Raw genomic sequence first — 17,206 nt, forward strand, 5'->3', positions numbered from 1 at the left:
AATCTCAAAATCTGACCTTGGGCTACCTATTTGTGCTACATGTGCCTCATGCTCTCTCCGCGTTACTTAATTATTCAGCACCCAACATTTAACGGCCACCCGAGTGACTCATTGTGAGACCGTTTTGCTGTCTAACCCCTCTATTTCTAATCTCCCTGTGCCACACTCTTGCTGACTGAAGATGTTGGGGAACCTTGCAACTGCGAAGCAGTGATTCAGACTACCTCCCTTCCACAACTGAACCTATGAGATGTAACCGGGTGACTGTTGAATCTCATTAATTATCATTAAAAGAGTACTTAGGCATCCATCCGCGTAATGCTAGAATAGTTGTCTGTGCCTTTAAGTGGAGACGGTGATGTCATTACACACACGTGGGATAGTGGGAGACCATTTTTTGTTTTCTGCAGAAGAAGCTGGTGGGACTTTGGGATTAAGTTCCTCCCAGAGATACTGGGCATAGTGAGGAAAGGTGAGTGTTAATTGACGATATCCATGTGAATTCATTTATGCTTGTTGGCAAATCGAGAATATCGGTAATTTGACATGTTTTACATGTGGATGCTTTAGCTTTTCATGAGTGAAGGCATTGGCGCTGGATAGTGTGACTTGTGCAAAGTTCCTTACCAGACAAGTAGGCCAGTCTTCCAGTAATTTAACTACCAGGCAATATCTTGTAAAAGTTGTGCCAAAGTCTACCTTTTGTCTAACTTTATTGTATCATGACTGAGTGTGAATGTAACAGTGTAATGTGAATGTTTAGTCTCTGTTTGGAAGTTCAGCACGTGTACCAAAAAGTAGCAGATGTCTTAGATGAGATGTATTCGCTTCCATTTTCGCTGCTATGTATAAGGTACAGGGTTGGTGGGATTCTAATATTGTTTGTATTGTGTTCCTTCAGAATTGCCACTACTGTATTAGTTCTGTATTAGTTTTGTGTGGTTTGCTTTATGTATTTTTATACTGCATACGCAATTTATCGATGCACAAGGGTGTGGATCGAAAGTTAAACTGAGATTGTGACGGCAGGAACTGGTTGTAAATTGGTTTGTTTTGTTTTGAGACCCTCTTCCAGCACTAAAACAGATAAAGGAATTAAAACCCGCAAAAGTATTTGTTGTTCTGAGTGTGTACTTTTACCCAGGCTACAAAATTTGGTGTCAGGAATGGGATCAATTCCAAGCCAGTTTAGAGGGTCTCTGATTGTTGTATGAAGTATAACATACAATACCTAATATGGTAGTGGTGAAGACTGCGACCGCAGTTCCCGTCAGGCGGAAGGAGGGAGCGCCTGTTGCCTGGAGCCTCGGGAATGGGCTGGTTCATCAGCAACAGATGTCAGGATGCAGAACGGAGACGTGGATCCAGGGAACTGCGGGCTGTGAAGCCATCGTGTTTGCAGTAAAGGACGGCAGCAACTCCTTTTGCAGGCTTGTTGTGAAAACTTTAAAGATTTCAGCTTTTACTATGTTACACTCAGACACACCAGTTGAACTTGATTTGAATGAACAAATTAGGTACTTGCATAGTAGGTGTGATGAAGCCATGGCAACCATAGATAAATTAAGCAAAAGGTCCTATGTATATATTCCAAGGGAAAGACACATTGTTCCATTTACGGGCGATGTTGAGAAAGATGGGAGGTCTGTTGGTGACTTTATTGAAGAAGTACAACGTGCACTTCATAGTAGAAATCAGTCTGACCAGGATCAGTATGACCTTGTTATGTCCCTGCTCAGGGGTGCAGCCTTAGAGGAAGCATGTATGTGCAGTGATGCTGGGGAGGACCGGGCTGATGACTTGTTCACCTATCTCAGGGAAGCTTTTAGAGACAAGCCTAGTGCAGCCCAGCAGTGGCATAGCTTCTACAGTCACAAACAGTGTGAGGGTGAAGATGTAAGAGAGTTTTCACATGCCCTAGCCCAAGCTCTTAACTTGCTACTGAAGCACTTCCCTGATGCCGTGACCAATAAGAAGGTGGTGCTAAGAGATCAATTTATAGAGGGGATCAGCGATCCTTCCCTCAGAAGGGAGCACCACAGATTCGTGTGGGACCACCCTGATTCCTCAATGATAGAAGTGCGAGAGGAGGCTTGTCTGTGGCTTGTAGAAGAGCCCCTGGGAAGTCAAAGTGTAGCGGTGGCCAGGCACAGTGCTCGATTCTTAAAGCTCGGGAATCTGAGTCGGTCACACTAGATGACGTCCTTAAAGTGGTCGCAGAGCAGGGCAAAGCCCTTTGTGAATTGACTCAAGCAGTGAAAGATCTCACTGTGCAGAGGGATTTTACATGCACTACTAGCAGTAGACATAATTTACAGCCGAGGTTCACAGAAGATCGGGTCCTGAATATTCTAAAGGGGGAAGGTGAGCAGCCAGTTGTCCTGGTACATGTTGGTACCAATGACATAGATAGGACAAAGGAGGAGGTCCTGAAGAGAGATTTCCAGGAGTTAGGAAGGAAGCTGAGAAGCAGGACCTCCAGGGTAGTAATCTCGGGATTGCTACCTGTGCCACGTGCTAGCGAGGGCAAGAGTAGTCAGATCAGGCAGATGAATGCGTGGCTGAGAGACTGGTATAGGGGGCAGGGCTTCAGATTCTTGGATAATTGGGATCTCTTCTGGGGAAAGTATGACCTGTTCAAAAAGGACAGGTTACACCTGAACCCGAAGGGGACCAATATCCTGGCGGGAAAGTTTAATAGAGCTGTTAGGGAGGGTTTAAACTAATTTGGCAGGGGGATGGGAACCGGAATGATAGAGCGGAGGAAGGGGAAAACAGAAATAAATTAAGATAGTGAGCAGTAAAGATGTCAGGAAAGACAGGCAGGTGATGGGGCAAATGTGTAGCCATTGGGATGAGTTGCAGTGCAATAAAGTTGCAGTGAAATCAAAGCAAAAAATATCAAATACTGGTCTTAAGGTGTTGTACTTAAATGCACGCAGCATAAGAAATAAGGTGGATGATCTTGTTGTACAGCTACAGATTGGCAGGTATGATATTGTGGCCATCACTGAGACCTGCCTAAAGGATGCATGTCTCTGGGAGCTGAACGTCCAAGGATACACGGTGTATCGGAAGGATAGGAAGGTAGGCAGAGGGGGAGGCGTGGCTGTATTGGTAAGAAATGATATTAAATCATTAGAAAGAGGTGATATAGGATCGGAAGGTGCAGAATCTTTATGGGTTGAGCTAAGGAATAGCAGGGGTAAAAGGACCCTGATGGCAGTTATTTATAGGCCTCCAAACAGCTGCAGGGATGTGAACTACAAATTACAACTGGAAATAGAAAAGGCTTGTCAGAAGGGCAGTGTTATGATAATTGTGGGGGATTTTAACATGCAAGTAGATTGGAAAAATCAGGTCGGCACTGGATCTCAAGAGAGAGAATTTGTAGAATGTCTGCAAGATGGCTTTTTAGAACAGCTTGTTGTTGAGCCCACTAGGGGATCGGCTGTACTGGATTGGGTATTGTGTAATGAACCGGAGGTGATTGGAGAGATTGAGGTGAAGGAACCCTTAGGAGGCAGTGATCATAGCATGATTGAGTTCACTGTGAAATTAGAAAAAGAGAAGCCGAAATCTGATGTGTCGGTGTTTCAGTGGAGTAAAGGAAACTACAGTGGCATGAGAGAGGAACTGGCCAAAGTTGACTGGAAAGAGACACTGGCGGGAAAGGTGGCAGAGCAGCAGTGGCTGGAGTTTATGCGAGAAATGAGGAATGTGCAAGACAGGTATATTCCAAAAAAGAAGAAATTTTCGAGTGGAAAAAGGATGCAACCGTGGTTGACAAGAGAAGTGAAAGCCAAAGTTAAAGCAAAGGAGAGGGCATACAAGGAAGCAAAAATTAGTGGGAAGACAGAGGATTGGGAAGTCTTTAAAACCTTACAAAAGGAAACCAAGAAGGTCATTAAGAGAGAAAAGATTAACTATGAAAGGAAATTAGCAAATAATATCGAAGAGGATACTAAAAGCTTTTTCAAGTATATAAAGAGTAAAAGACAGGTGAGAGTAGATATAGGACCGATAGAAAATGATACTGGAGAAATTGTAATGGGAGATGAGGAGATGGCAGAGGAACTGAACAAGTATTTTGCATCAGTCTTCACTGAGGAAGACAGCAGGATACCGGATACTCAAGGGTGGCAGGGAAGAGAAGTGTGCGCAGTCACAATTACGACAGAGAAAGTACTCAGGAAGCTGAATAGACTAAAGGTTGATAAATCTCCTGGACCAGATGGAATGCACCCTCGTGTTCTGAAGGAAGTAGCTGTGGAGATTGCGGAGGCATTAGCGATGATCTTTCAAAAGTCGATAGAATCTGGCATGGTTCCGGAGGACTGGAAGATTGCAAACGTCACTCCGCTATTTAAGAAGGGGGCAAGGAAGCAAAAAGGAAATTATAGACCTGTTAGCTTGATGTCGGTGGTTGGGAAGTTATTGGAGTCAATTGTCGAGGATGAGGTTACAGAGTACCTGGAGGCATATGACAAGATAGGCAGAACTCAGCATGGATTCCTTAAAGGAAAATCCTGCCTGACAAACCTATTACAATTTTTTGGGGAAATTACCAGTAGGCTAGACAAGGGAGATGCAGTGGATGTTGTATATTTGGATTTTCAGAAGGCCTTTGACAAGGTGCCACACATGAGGCTGCTTAACAAGATAAGAGCCCATGGAATTACAGGAAAGTTACATACGTGGATAGAGCGTTGGCTGATTGGCAGGAAACAGAGAGTGGGAATAAAGGGATCCTATTTACCAGTGGTTACCAGTGGTGTTCCACAGGGATCAGTGTTGGGGCCGCTTCTTTTTACATTGTTCATCAACGATTTGGATTATGGAATAGAGGGCTTTGTGGCTAAGTTTGCTGACGATACGAAGATAGGTGGAGGGGCCGGTAGTGCTGAGGAAACGGAGAGTCTGCAGAGAGACTTGGATAGATTGGAAGAATGGGCAGAGAAGTGGCAAATGAAGTACAATGTTGGAAAGTGTATGGTTATGCACTTTGGCAGAAAAAATAAACGGGCAGACTATTATTTAAATGGGGAAAGAATTCAAAGTTCTGAGATGCAACAGGACTTGGGAGTCCTCGTACAGGATTCCCTTAAAGTTAACCTCCAGGTTGAGTCGGTAGTGAAGAAGGCGAATGCAATGCTGGCATTCATTTCTAGAGGAATAGAGTATAGGAGCAGGGATGTGATGTTGAGGCTCTATAAGGCGCTGGTGAGACCTCACTTGGAGTACTGTGGGCAGTTTTGGTCTCCTTATTTAAGAAAGGATGTGCTGACGTTGGAGAGGGTACAGAGAAGATTCACTAGAATGATTCCGGGAATGAGAGGGTTAACATATGAGGAACGTTTGTCCGCTCTTGGACTGTATTCCTTGGAGTTTAGAAAAATGAGGGGAGACCTCATAGAAACATTTCGAATGTTAAATGGCATGGACAGAGTGGATGTGGCAAAGTTGTTTCCCATGATAGGGGAGTCTAGTATGAGAGGGCATGACTTCAGGATTGAAGGGCGCCCTTTCAGAACAGAAATGCGAAAAAATTTTTTTAGTCAGAGGGTGGTGAATCTATGGAACTTGTTGCCACGGGCAGCAGTGGAGGCCAAGTCATTGGGTGTCTTTAAGGCAGAGATTGATAGGTATCTGAGTAGCCAGGGCATCAAAGGTTATGGTGAGAAGGCGGGGCAATGGGACTAAATAGGATAAGATGGATCAGCTCATGATAAAATGGCGGAGCAGACTCGATGGGCCGAATGGCCTACTTCTGCTCCTTTGTCTTATGGTCTTATGGTCTTATGGTCTAAGACGGGCAACCAATATGGTTCAAGTGTCAGGTGGGAGGGCATTTGGCCAAGAATTGCCCACGGAAGTGGGGTGCAAGGGAAGTGGAGTCTGCATCCTCCTCCCCTCAAGAGGTTGGGAGTCGGGCAATTCGGCGGAACCTCATCGATACAGATAATGTACAGCTACCCTGTGACCAGTTGCTGCAATGCGCCATAGGGACATGTCCAGTTGTTGAGCTTGAAATATCAGGTGTCGCTGACCGTTGTCTGTTGGACACAGGTAGTCAAGTGAGCACCCTGACTGAGCAGTTTTTTCGAGAACACTTGAATGGAGAGGATGAGATATGTTGTCCACTGCTGGCTGGCTTAGGCTAACAGCTGCAAACGGTCTTGATATTCCTTACCTTGGGTATCGAGAGCTAGAGGTTCAAGCAATGGGCATGAAGATACCAAATTGTGGCTTTCTAGTAGTCAGGGATCCTGTTAACACTGAACCCCCTATCCCATGTATTGTAGGCATGAACATTATCAGCCAGTGAAGGCAACTTGTCTACGCAGAGTTTGACACAACAGTAGACGGGAAGCTGGATCCTGATTGAAGAGATGTTTTCCAGAAAGTGCAGATGCACACTACTGAAAAGAAAGCAGTAGGCCGAGTATTGGGAAAAGATACTGGGCACATATCTGCTGGATCTGTAGTCACCATTGTGGCTAGCAAGGTCATTGGCAATGCTGGTAGTGACCATAAAATGTTACTTGAGCCATTTAACACCCCTTTACCAGGGGGTATTGTAGTCATTCCTACGCTCATTGACTCTGGTAATCGTATGGTGCCAGTACAGATTTTAAACTTCTCTCGAGAAGATGTATGGCTCACAGATAGGACCTGGCTGGGTATCCTGTTAAAGGTGGAGTGCGTAGATAGTGATCCACAATGTGCAGTGAGATTTCAGCGGATCTCAGCTGACATTGATCACGTGACAGTAGGTGTAAAGGAGGAGTGTAGTAATCACAAGTTAAAGTGAATTCTAGAGAAGCTCGACATTGGGGGTAGTGAAGGACAACAAGCTCAGCTAAGAGCTTTACTGGTTAAGTACCTGGATATCTTTGCAGTTGAAGAAGAAGACCTTGGGTACATTGACAAGGTCAAGCATGAAGTTCAGTTAATTGATGACGAGCCTGTTTCACAGCCATACCGTCGCGTTCCGCCGAATCAGTACAATTAAGTGAAAGAGCACATCTCAAAGTTGTTGAAGAAGGGTGTGATTCAGGAGAGCAATAGTGCGTATGCCTTACCTGTGCTGTTGGTCCGGAAAGCTGATGGTAGCATAAGACTGTGTGCAGATTATTGGAGATTGAATCTTAAGACCAGAAAGGACGCGTTCCTGCTCCCGCGTATTGATGAGAGTTTTGATGCCCTGCGGAGAGTGCAATCTTTCTCGACAATAGACCTCGCGAGTGGTTACCACCAAGTGGCGGTAGAGGAGTGTGATAGGCATAGGACTGTTTTTTCGACCACGTTTGGTCTGTATGAATATCTTTGCATACCGTTTGGGGTCTGCAATGGACCGGCAACTTTTCAAAGGCTCATGCAGGCAACCATGAATGCTTTAGTCTTCCAAATCATGCTTGTGTACTTGGATGATATTCTGGTGTATTCACAGACATTCCAGGAATACTTGGAGAGGTTCGACACTGTGCTTATGCACCTTAAGGAAACTGGTCTGAAAGTAAAATTGGAGAAGTGTCATTTTCTGCAGTCAGAGGTCAAGTTCTTAGGACACCAGCTATCAGTCAAGTGGATAGGCACAGATCCTGAGAATGTCTCAGCTGTTCAGCAGTGGCCAGTACCATCTACAGTTAAGGACTTTAAGATCGTTTCTTGGCTTTTGCAGTTATTATTGACGATTCATTCAGGGATTCTCAAAGATTGAGGTCCACTGCATGATGTAGTGAATTTCTGTACTAATGTAGGGAGTCCAAGTAAAACAAACCGGCTGTTAAAACAGTCTGGGATGGAAGAATGTCAAACTGCCTTTGACTTGCTCAAAGAGAAACTGACCAGTTCCCCCATCCTTGGCTTTGTCAATTCCTCCCAGCCCTTTATGGTGGAGACCGATGCCAGCAATCATGGGCTAGGAGCTGTGTTATACCAACAGCAGGGAGGGGGAAAGAAGGTTATTGCATATGCCAGCCAGCGATTAAGGAATGCCGAAAAGAATGATAGGAATTATAGCAGCATGAAATTGGAGCTGCTTGCACTTAAGTGGGCTGTAGTAGAGAAGTTTTGTGGATACTTGTTGGGTTCCAAATTCACTGTAATCACTGACAATAATCCCCTATCCCACTTGAAAACTGCCAAGTTGGGAGCAGTGGAGCAGAGATGGATCTCACAGCTGCCAGTGTTTGACTTTGATGTCCAGTATCGTCTGGGTTGGAGCAATACCATGGCTGATGCACTCTCTAGGCAGCCATTTGCAGGGGAGCCGAAGCCTGTCTCAGAGGATGCGGAGTTCGATGGGTCTGTGGCGATCTGTAGTTTGTTCTTGACCCGGCACTGGTTACCGCTGGTCTTAATAGCTGTAGGGTTAAGCAAATTTGAGCCTGGGAAGCTGGTACTAGTGATGTAAGTGGTCCGACGGAAGGGAACACTCCAACCCTCCCAGGTTATTCTAACAAGGACTTGCGTACTTTTCAGCAGCAAGATCCCATGTTAAGTGTCCTAAGAGACTTTTGGGATCAGAAAAGAAAGCTGAGTGGCCAGGAGCGTAAAACTCTGCCTAAACCTGTTTTGTCTCTCTTAAGACACTGGGACAGTATCAGGGAGCGTAAAGGGTTACTGTATAGGGTAGATGAGGATGAGAAGCTTGGGGAGTGTTATCAGCTTCTGGTACCTATCAGCTTGAGGAGCAAAGTGTTAGAGTATGTACATGACTCTATGGGCCATCAAGGCATAGAACATACTCTGCAGTTGTTGAGAAGCCGATGTCTTTGGGTGGGCATACACGAGGATGTGGCACGATGGATCGAAAATTGTCCACGTTATGTGCTAACTAAGATGCCGCAACCTAGGATCCGTCCCCCCATGAAGTTATTTCTGGCTTCTAGGCCGCTTGAAGTTGTAACTGTAGATTTCACTGTGTTGGAGCCAGCAACTAATGGGCGTGAGAATGTCTTAGTGGTCATGGACGTTTTCACTAAGTTCACCCAAGCATTTCTGACTCGCGATCAAAAGGCGGTTACCACAGCAAGGGTGCTCTTGAGGGAATGGTTCATGAAGTACGGTGTTCCTGAGAGATTGCATTCTGACCAGGGCTTTAACTTCGAAAGTGCAAACTATATGGGGTAAAGAAGAGCTGTACTACACCTCATCAACCTACTGGCAATGCACAGTGCGAGCGTTTCAACAGGACAATGCATGACTTGTTGCATATGTTGCCTCCAGAAAAGAAGCGCAGATGGCCAGAATATCTACCCGAGTTGGTGTATGTGTATAATGCGACACCTCACGCACCCACCAGGTATTCACCTTACTATCTGTTGTTTGGGGTAGATCCCTACTTGTCCGTGGGTGCTCTGCTGGGGCAAGAACAGACTGTGGACCGGAAACATGACTGGCTAGCTGTACACCAGAGCGACTGAGGGATGCGCATGCCAGAGCAAAAGAATTCTCTGAACAGAAGGCGGCAGAACACATTGCCTGGCAAAAGGACAAAGTGTACTGTCCCAAAGTTGATGGGAATGCACTGGTTTACTTGAGGAACAGACCATTAGGCCGTAATAAGATCCAGGATGTTTGGAACTCAACCCGGCTACAGGGTGGTAGAGGTACTGGGCAACACATACACTCTGGAACCTTGGGAGGGTGGGCCTAGCAAGAGGGTGAACAGGGTCGACATCAGGCTCTGTGAGAACCATCCCACTCCAGCTACCCGAAGGAGACTGCAAACTCCAGTAACAGGCCAGCTCACCCCCGAGGCATGAATCAGATTCTGAGGATTCAGGAAATGGTGTGATATGGGTAGAAGGTATTTCAGAACAGGGTGCACAGAGTCTTGACCCTAGCCTAGACAGCATATCTTCCGAAAATATGACTCCTTCTGGAACTGAGACTGGGGAGCCGACAACTGCTAATGCAGGGGTGGAGGTCGGTAGCCCTCCTGTGGCAGCACCCCACAGGAGTAAACAAGTAAATGCTGGACAGCACCCTAACCCATATCGCGAACGAAGGTCAGTCCTTGACAAGGTCTCCATAAGTCCGGCAGCAGTGCCTGAGATACTGGCTAGTCTTAGTTCAGTTCTCTTTAGAGAAGCAGTTAAGGAGGTTAAAAGACTCTTGTAGTGAGCGAGTAATCGAGGACGACTACTTGAATGCAGGGGAGAATGTAACCGGGTGACCGTCAAATCTTATTCATTATCGTTAAAAGAGTACTTAGGCATTCATCCAGGTAATGCTAGAATAATTTTCTGTGCCTTTAAGTGGAGACGGTGATGTCATTACGCACGTGCGGGATAGTGGGGAGACCATTTTTTGTTTTCAGCGGAAGAAGCTGGTGGGGCTTTGGGATTAAGTTCCTCCCAGAGATACTGGGCATGGTGAGGAAAGGTGAGTGTTAATTGTCGATACCCATGTGAACTCGTTTGCTAACGAGAATATCAGTAATTTGACATGTTTTACATGTGGATGCTTTAGATTTTCACGAGTGAAGGCATCGGCGCTGGACAGCGTGGCTTGTCCAAAGTTCCTTACTGGCCAAGTAGGTCAGCCTTCCTGTAATTTAACTACCAGGCAATATCTTGTAAAAGTTGTGCCAAAGCGTACCTTTTGTCTAACTTTATTGAATTATGACTGATTGTGAATGTAACAGCGTAACGTGAATGTTTGGTCTCCACTTCGAAGTTAAGCACGTGTGTACTAAAAAGTAGACGATGTCTTAGATGAGATGTATTCACTTACATTTTCGCTGCTATGTATAAGGTACAGGGTTGGTGGGATTCTAATATTGTTTGTATTGTGTTCTTTCAGAATTGCCACTACCGTATTAGTTCTGTATTAGTTCTGAGCTATGCTATTACAAAACCCAAATTTAATTTTCTTTGAGGGCGGTTCATCCTCCTGATCTGATACAGCAAGAAATTTTGGTGGATATGCAGTGTGTGTACCCCAAGCAACAGTTGAAGCAGCACAACTCAAGCAGCTGAGCTTTTTGCTTTAATACGAGCTCACATCCTTGCCACTGGTACAATTGTGAATATTTATGCAGACTTTCGTTATGCCTTCAGAGTGGCACATGACGATGGAAAATTATGAAAGCTACGCGGTTCTCTCAACTCTTCAGGAACTCCAATAAGGCGGATTGCAAATCTTCTGTCTGCAATTCACTTACTTTCTGCTATTATGTGTACAGCTCACACTAACAGAAATGCTGAAGTATCTAAATGAGCTGATTCTACTGCCAGTCAACAACAACAGATCACCAATGTGTCAAAGAATTAGGAAACTTTTAAAAACCAACAGAAGGCAACTGAAAAAGCAATAAGGCAGGTAAAGATGAAATACGCAGATAGGCCAGGCCCAATAATATCAAATAGAATATGTTTTTTCAGATATATAAAGAGTCAAAGAGAGGCGGGAGTAAATAATGGACTGCTGGAAAATGATACTAGAGAGGTAGTAATAGAGAACAAGGAAATGGCGGATAAACTTAATAAATATTCAGTCTTCATTGTGAAAGACACTAGCAGTATGCAGAAGTTCAAATGTGTCAGGGGGCAGGTATGAATGCAGTTGCTATTACTTGGGAGAAGGTGCCTGGGAAACTGAAAGGCCCGAAGTCACCTGGACCAGATAGACTACACCCCAGGGTTCTGAAAGAAGTAGGCAAAGAGATTGAGGAGGCATTAGTAATGATCTTTCAGGAATCACTAGATTCAGGCATGGTTCTGGAGGACTGGAAAATTGCAAATGTCACTCCAATGAATGAAGGGAGGCAGAAGAAGAGGAACTAAAGGCCAGTTAGCCTGATTTCAGTAGTTGGGAAGATGTTGGAGTCAATTGTTAAGGATATGGTTTTGGGATACTTGGAGGCACATGATAAAATAGGCCAAAGTCAGCATGTTTTCCTTATGCGTAAATCTCACCTGTCAAATTTGTTGAAATTCTTTGGAGAAATAACAAGCAGGATAGACAAAGGAGAATCAGTGGATGTTGTGTACTTGGATTTTTAGAAGGCCTTTGACAAGTTGCCGCACATGAGGCCACCCATGGTATCACAGGAAAGATACTGGTATGGAAGGGACGTTGGTTGATTGGCAGGAGGCAAAGAGTGGGAATAAAGGGCGCCTTTTCTGATTGGCTGCCAGTCATTAGTGGTGTTCTTAAGGGTCAATGTTGGGACAACTTCTTTTTATGTTGTATGTCAATGATTTGGATGACAGAATTAATGGCTTTGTGGCCATGTTTGCAGACAACATGAAGATAGATGGAGGGGCAGATAGAGTTGAGGAAGCGGGGGGCTGTAGAATGACTTTGGATAGCTTAGGAGAATGGTCAAAGAAATGGCAAATAGAATACAGTGTTGGGAAGTGTATGGCCATGTACTTTGTTGGAAGGAATAAAAGTATAGACTGTTTTCTAAACTGGGAGAAAGTGCAAAAATCTGAGGTGCAAAGGGACTTGGAAGTCCTCATGCAGGATTCCCTAAAGGTTAATTTTCAGGTTGAGTCAGCGGTGAAGAAGGCAAATGCATTGTTGGCATTCATTCTGAGAGAAAAATAATACAGTATAAAAACAAGGATGCAGTGATAAGGCATTATAAGGCACTGGAGGGATCTCACTTGGAGTATTGTATTTTAAGAAAGGATATGCAGACATTGGAGAGAATTCAGTGGAGGTTCATGAGAATGATTCCAGGAATGAGAGGCTTATCGTATGAGGAGCATTTGGTGGCTCTGGGCCTTTACTCACTGGAATTCAAAAGAATGAGTGAAGGGGGACCTCACTGAAACCTATCGGATGTTAAAAGGCCTTGATAGAGTGGATATGGAGAGGATGTTTCCTATGATGGGAGAGTTTACAACCTGAGGGTGCAGCCACAGAATTTAGGGACGTCCATTTGGATTGGAGATGAAGAGGAATTTCTTTAGCTAGAGTGTGGTGAATCTGTGAAATTTGTTGCACTGGCTGCTGTGGAGGCCAAGTCATTCAGTGTATTTAAGGCAGAGTTTGATAGGTTTGTGATTAGTCAGAGTGTGAAAGGTTATGGGGAGAAAGCAGGAGAATTGGGTTGAGAAGGAAATGGGTCAGCCATCATGAAATGGCAGAGCAGAATCAATGGGCCGAATGGCCTAATTCTACTTCAATGCCTTATGGTCTTATGATGAGCAACACACATCAAAGTTGCTGGTGAACGCAGCAGGCCAGGCAGCATCTATAGGAAGAGGCGCAGTCGACGTTTCAGGCCGAGACCCTTCGTCAGGACTAACTGAAGGAAGAACTCCAGTTAGTCCTGACGAAGGGTCTCGGCCTGAAACGTCGACTGCGCCTCTTCCTATAGATGCTGCCTGGCCTGCTGCGTTCACCAGCAACTTTGATGTGTGTTGCTTGAATTTCCAGCATCTGCAGAATTCCTGTTGTTTGGTCTTATGATGAGATGGGTTCTCGGCCTCACAATCTACCTCATTATGATCTCACACTTTATCATTCACCTTCACTGCAATTTTGCAGTGGTGTTTGCACTTTACTCTGCATGGTATTGTTTCATCTTATTCTAGCTCAATGCACTGTGTAATTATTTTATCTGTATGAACAGTATTTAAGACAAGTTTTCACTCTGTCTTGGTACATGTATAAAAAATAGCAAAGATAACCAGCTTCCCTGATTGCTTAGGATATTTCATTTGAACATTTGATGAAGTTGTTTCTATCAAAAAATCTGTTTATTTTTCTGAAAAGTTTATATTGACTTAATCATCTACCCTAATATTTCCATCAGTTGCTACTGGCATACAAGTCCAAAGGTGCCTGTAGGTGGCAGCACAGGTAGAAAGGGTGATGAAGAAAGCACATGGAATGCTTGCCTTCATTAGCTGGAGCTTTGAGTGTAAATGCTGGGAAGTCTTGATACAATTTCATAAACCAGTGGTTGGACACAGCTGAAGTACTGAGCACCACACTATTGGAAGGATGCACCAGCAAGGAGGCAGAGGTGATTCACCAGCATATTGCATGGGATGGAATGCTTCAGTTACAGAGGGAGACTGAATAGGCTAGATTTGCTTTCCTTGGAACAGAGGAGGCTAAGGGGATCCTAACAGAGATACAGAACTTTACGAAAGACAGCGATAGGGCAGATAGTAGGAAGCCCTTCCCAATGGCAGAGGTGTCTAAGGCCAGAGCTGTAGCTTTAAGGTGAGAAATAAGAGGTTTAGAAGGGATCCAAGGAAGAAATTCTTTCACACAGAGGTGGTTGCAATCTGGGACCCACTGCACAGGTTCTCTCACCACAGTTAAGAAGCTTTTGAATGAGCAAGTCCAGATCATCAGTGTGGGTATACTAGGCTGAAGGGCCTGTTTTTGTGCTGTATGGCTCAAAGACTCAATCAGTTGTTTTGTTGATGCAACAAGATACAAATATTACACCATATACACAAGTCCACTTAAAAATGGGAAAGATAATCTAGCTTAGCTTGATTCAAATTTATATACATGCTAAGTGAAGCTAAAATGTAAGGAACTTGCAGACTGCATTGTTGGTAAAAGGCAGAATCCAGATTTGCCAATTGGAGTAAAATATGCTCCTAGTAGTGGAGGAGGGGCCTGAATCAAAAATAAAAATGTTCACTTCAAGAATTCTTCCACCAGAGTGCCTTTAAGTAAGTCTTGCTTCCTTATCATCTTTTGGCTATTAAGCTGGAATTCTGTGTTTTACAATTAGTTAAACAACAGGACAAACTCTCACATCATTAGTCTGCAGTAGGCACAACATAACAACTGCCATTTCTCTACTTAACAATGTGGAGATGTTTGCATTACCTGGAATTCTGAGGCTCTGTAACATCTGAATCTGGCTGCGTTTTCTTTATCTGCGAATATAAACATTTACCATTTACTTAAATCATGAAGTGACTTCAGTTCCCTTCAAATACATATGGCTAAGATGGTGAAAGAAAAAGCTATATCCATAATTAAGACATATCTTTTTGGAAAGTATTTTGCTTGGTAGAGTCTTTCTAAATGGTTCATCAAACTTTCTAGCACCAGCATAAAGTAGTATGAAACGTTATTTCATTCAATAACAACCCGGAAGATTATGGGGTCCAGGCTGAGCTAGACAGTGGGGCCCAAACTTGGTTTGGTGGAAGGTGTCAGAGGATGTTAGTTGAAGAGTGGAAGGTTGTTTATCAGACTGAAGATTTGTGACCAGTGGTGTACCTCAGGGGTCCATGCTGAGTCCCTGGCTGTTTGTCATACATATTTAAAAATATGGATGAGAATGTAAACTGGCATGATTAGTAAGTTTCTGTTTGATACCAAAATTAGCACTGTGATGGACAGTGAAGAAACTTTTCCAAAGTTACAATAGGAACCAGATTAACTAAGAAACCAGGCAAAGGAAAGGCAGATGGCATTTAACTCAGACAAGTGGTGCCTTTTGGGAAATCAAACTGAGCAGGAGCTGCACATTAAATGATATGGCCCTGTGTAATGTTGTAGATCGGAGAGGCCTAGGAATATAAGCACATAGTCCCAGATAGAGTGGACGTGTAGAGGATGTTTGCTGTAGTGACAGAGTCTAGGATCTGGGCACACAGCCTCAGAATAGAACAGAGATTAGGAGGAATTTCTTTAGCCAGAGGGAGATGAATCTGTGGAATTCATTGCCATAGATAGCTGAGGAGAGCGAGATATTGGGAATATTTAAAGCAGAGATTGATAGGTTCTTGATTAGTCAGGGTGTCAAAGACTACGAGGGTTGAGAGGGAGAATAAATCAGTAACGATGGAATGGTGGAGCAGACTCAATGAGCCAAATGATCTAATTCTGTTCCTATGTCTTATGGTCTTAACAAGTTCTCTGAAGACGGTGACATGGTAGACAAAGAGGCAAGGAAGATGTATGGCATGCTTGCATTCATCGGCTGGGGAATTAAGTATACGATTTGGCACATCAGTTTACAGCTATATAAGGTTGCACATTGAATATTGGGTGCAGATCTGACAACATACATCCGACAATATAGTAAGGACGTGATTTAGCTAGAGAGGTGCAGAAAATATTCACAAGGATGTTGCTGGGACTAAAGAGCATGAGTTCAGAAGAAACCTTAGACAGAGTGGGACTGTTTCCCCTGCAATGAAAGAGGCTGAGGGTGAACCTTACTGAGGTTCATAAAATCATGAGAGGCATAGATAAAGTGGATAGTCATAATCTTTTTGCCAGGGTATTTAAACAAGACCTGGGAGACAAGATTCTCCACACAGAGTGTGGCGGGTATATCGAACGAGCTGCTAGAGGAAGCTGTGCGTGGTCGGTAAAGATTAGCTTTATATGTCACGTGTAAAATATATAATAGTATCCAAACATTTCTCACAACTCATTGGAATGTGAAATTCAGTTTTTATTGGTTAGGTTCTTAGAAAGGAAGGAGTTAACAAACTGGCTTAAAAAGGTCCAGTACTTAAAATGGAAAGTGATACTCCCAGAGCTCACTGGAGCATCAGGTTATGCCTTTCCTTAAAAATGCAAAATACTGTAGTGAGTAAGCTGGACGTGTAAACAGAAAATGTTTAGAACACTCAACAGATCAGTGTTCAACTGTGGAGACTTATTGTTTCAGGCCAGTAATAATTACTGACAGAGAAACATTTAAGATGTAAGAGATTTTACAAAAAGGGAAAGGTGTGGAGGATGTAGAGAGGTGGGAAAAGGAAAAGGTGTGTTGCAATGAACATAAAAAAGGTCTGCTTTTTCCACAGTTCAATTATTTCCTTCCCTCCACCCCACCTTTTCCTACAAATTCTACCTTAAAGTCAATTATTTAGCAAACATTTTCCAATTCAGATGAACACGAGCGACCTGAAGCACATTACTCTTTCCACTGACAATACCTGATCAGCTGTGCTTTTCCTCCTCTGATCTGCTCTCACTTTGAATATTCACAGCAAAAATCTTATTCTTTGTTGAATCCATTCAAGCAGAAAGCAAGTATTCAGGTATATCAATTTCTCTTCTCAGGTATCTAGTTGTTTCTGTCACTACATCTCATGGTTTTAGTGCACATTCAAACCATAACTTTTTAAACCAGAATGGAAATTTGACTTCACACAATTTTTTGGTACAGATTTAATTTATAACAAATAGAGATAATTGCTTATCCATTCAAACTTTGTATAGAGACTGTTCAGCACACGGTGTA

General features: G+C 43.7%; 1 protein-coding gene across 14 annotated transcripts in view; it reads right to left on the reverse strand.

Annotated features, from left to right (window-relative positions):
- Window positions 1–17,206, reverse strand: part of eya4 (EYA transcriptional coactivator and phosphatase 4) — a 457,308-nt gene that overhangs the window by 200,670 nt on the left and 239,432 nt on the right. For all 14 annotated transcript variants that reach the window (XM_063040405.1, XM_063040409.1, XM_063040403.1 and 11 more), the window contains one exon: window positions 14,824–14,873. In XM_063040405.1, coding sequence (XP_062896475.1) covers window positions 14,824–14,873 — 50 coding nt within the window. The remainder of the gene's footprint in view (window positions 1–14,823; window positions 14,874–17,206) is intronic.

This window comes from Mobula hypostoma, chromosome 2 (assembly GCF_963921235.1).
Source record: "Mobula hypostoma chromosome 2, sMobHyp1.1, whole genome shotgun sequence".
Classification (NCBI taxonomy): Eukaryota; Metazoa; Chordata; class Chondrichthyes; order Myliobatiformes; family Myliobatidae; genus Mobula; species Mobula hypostoma.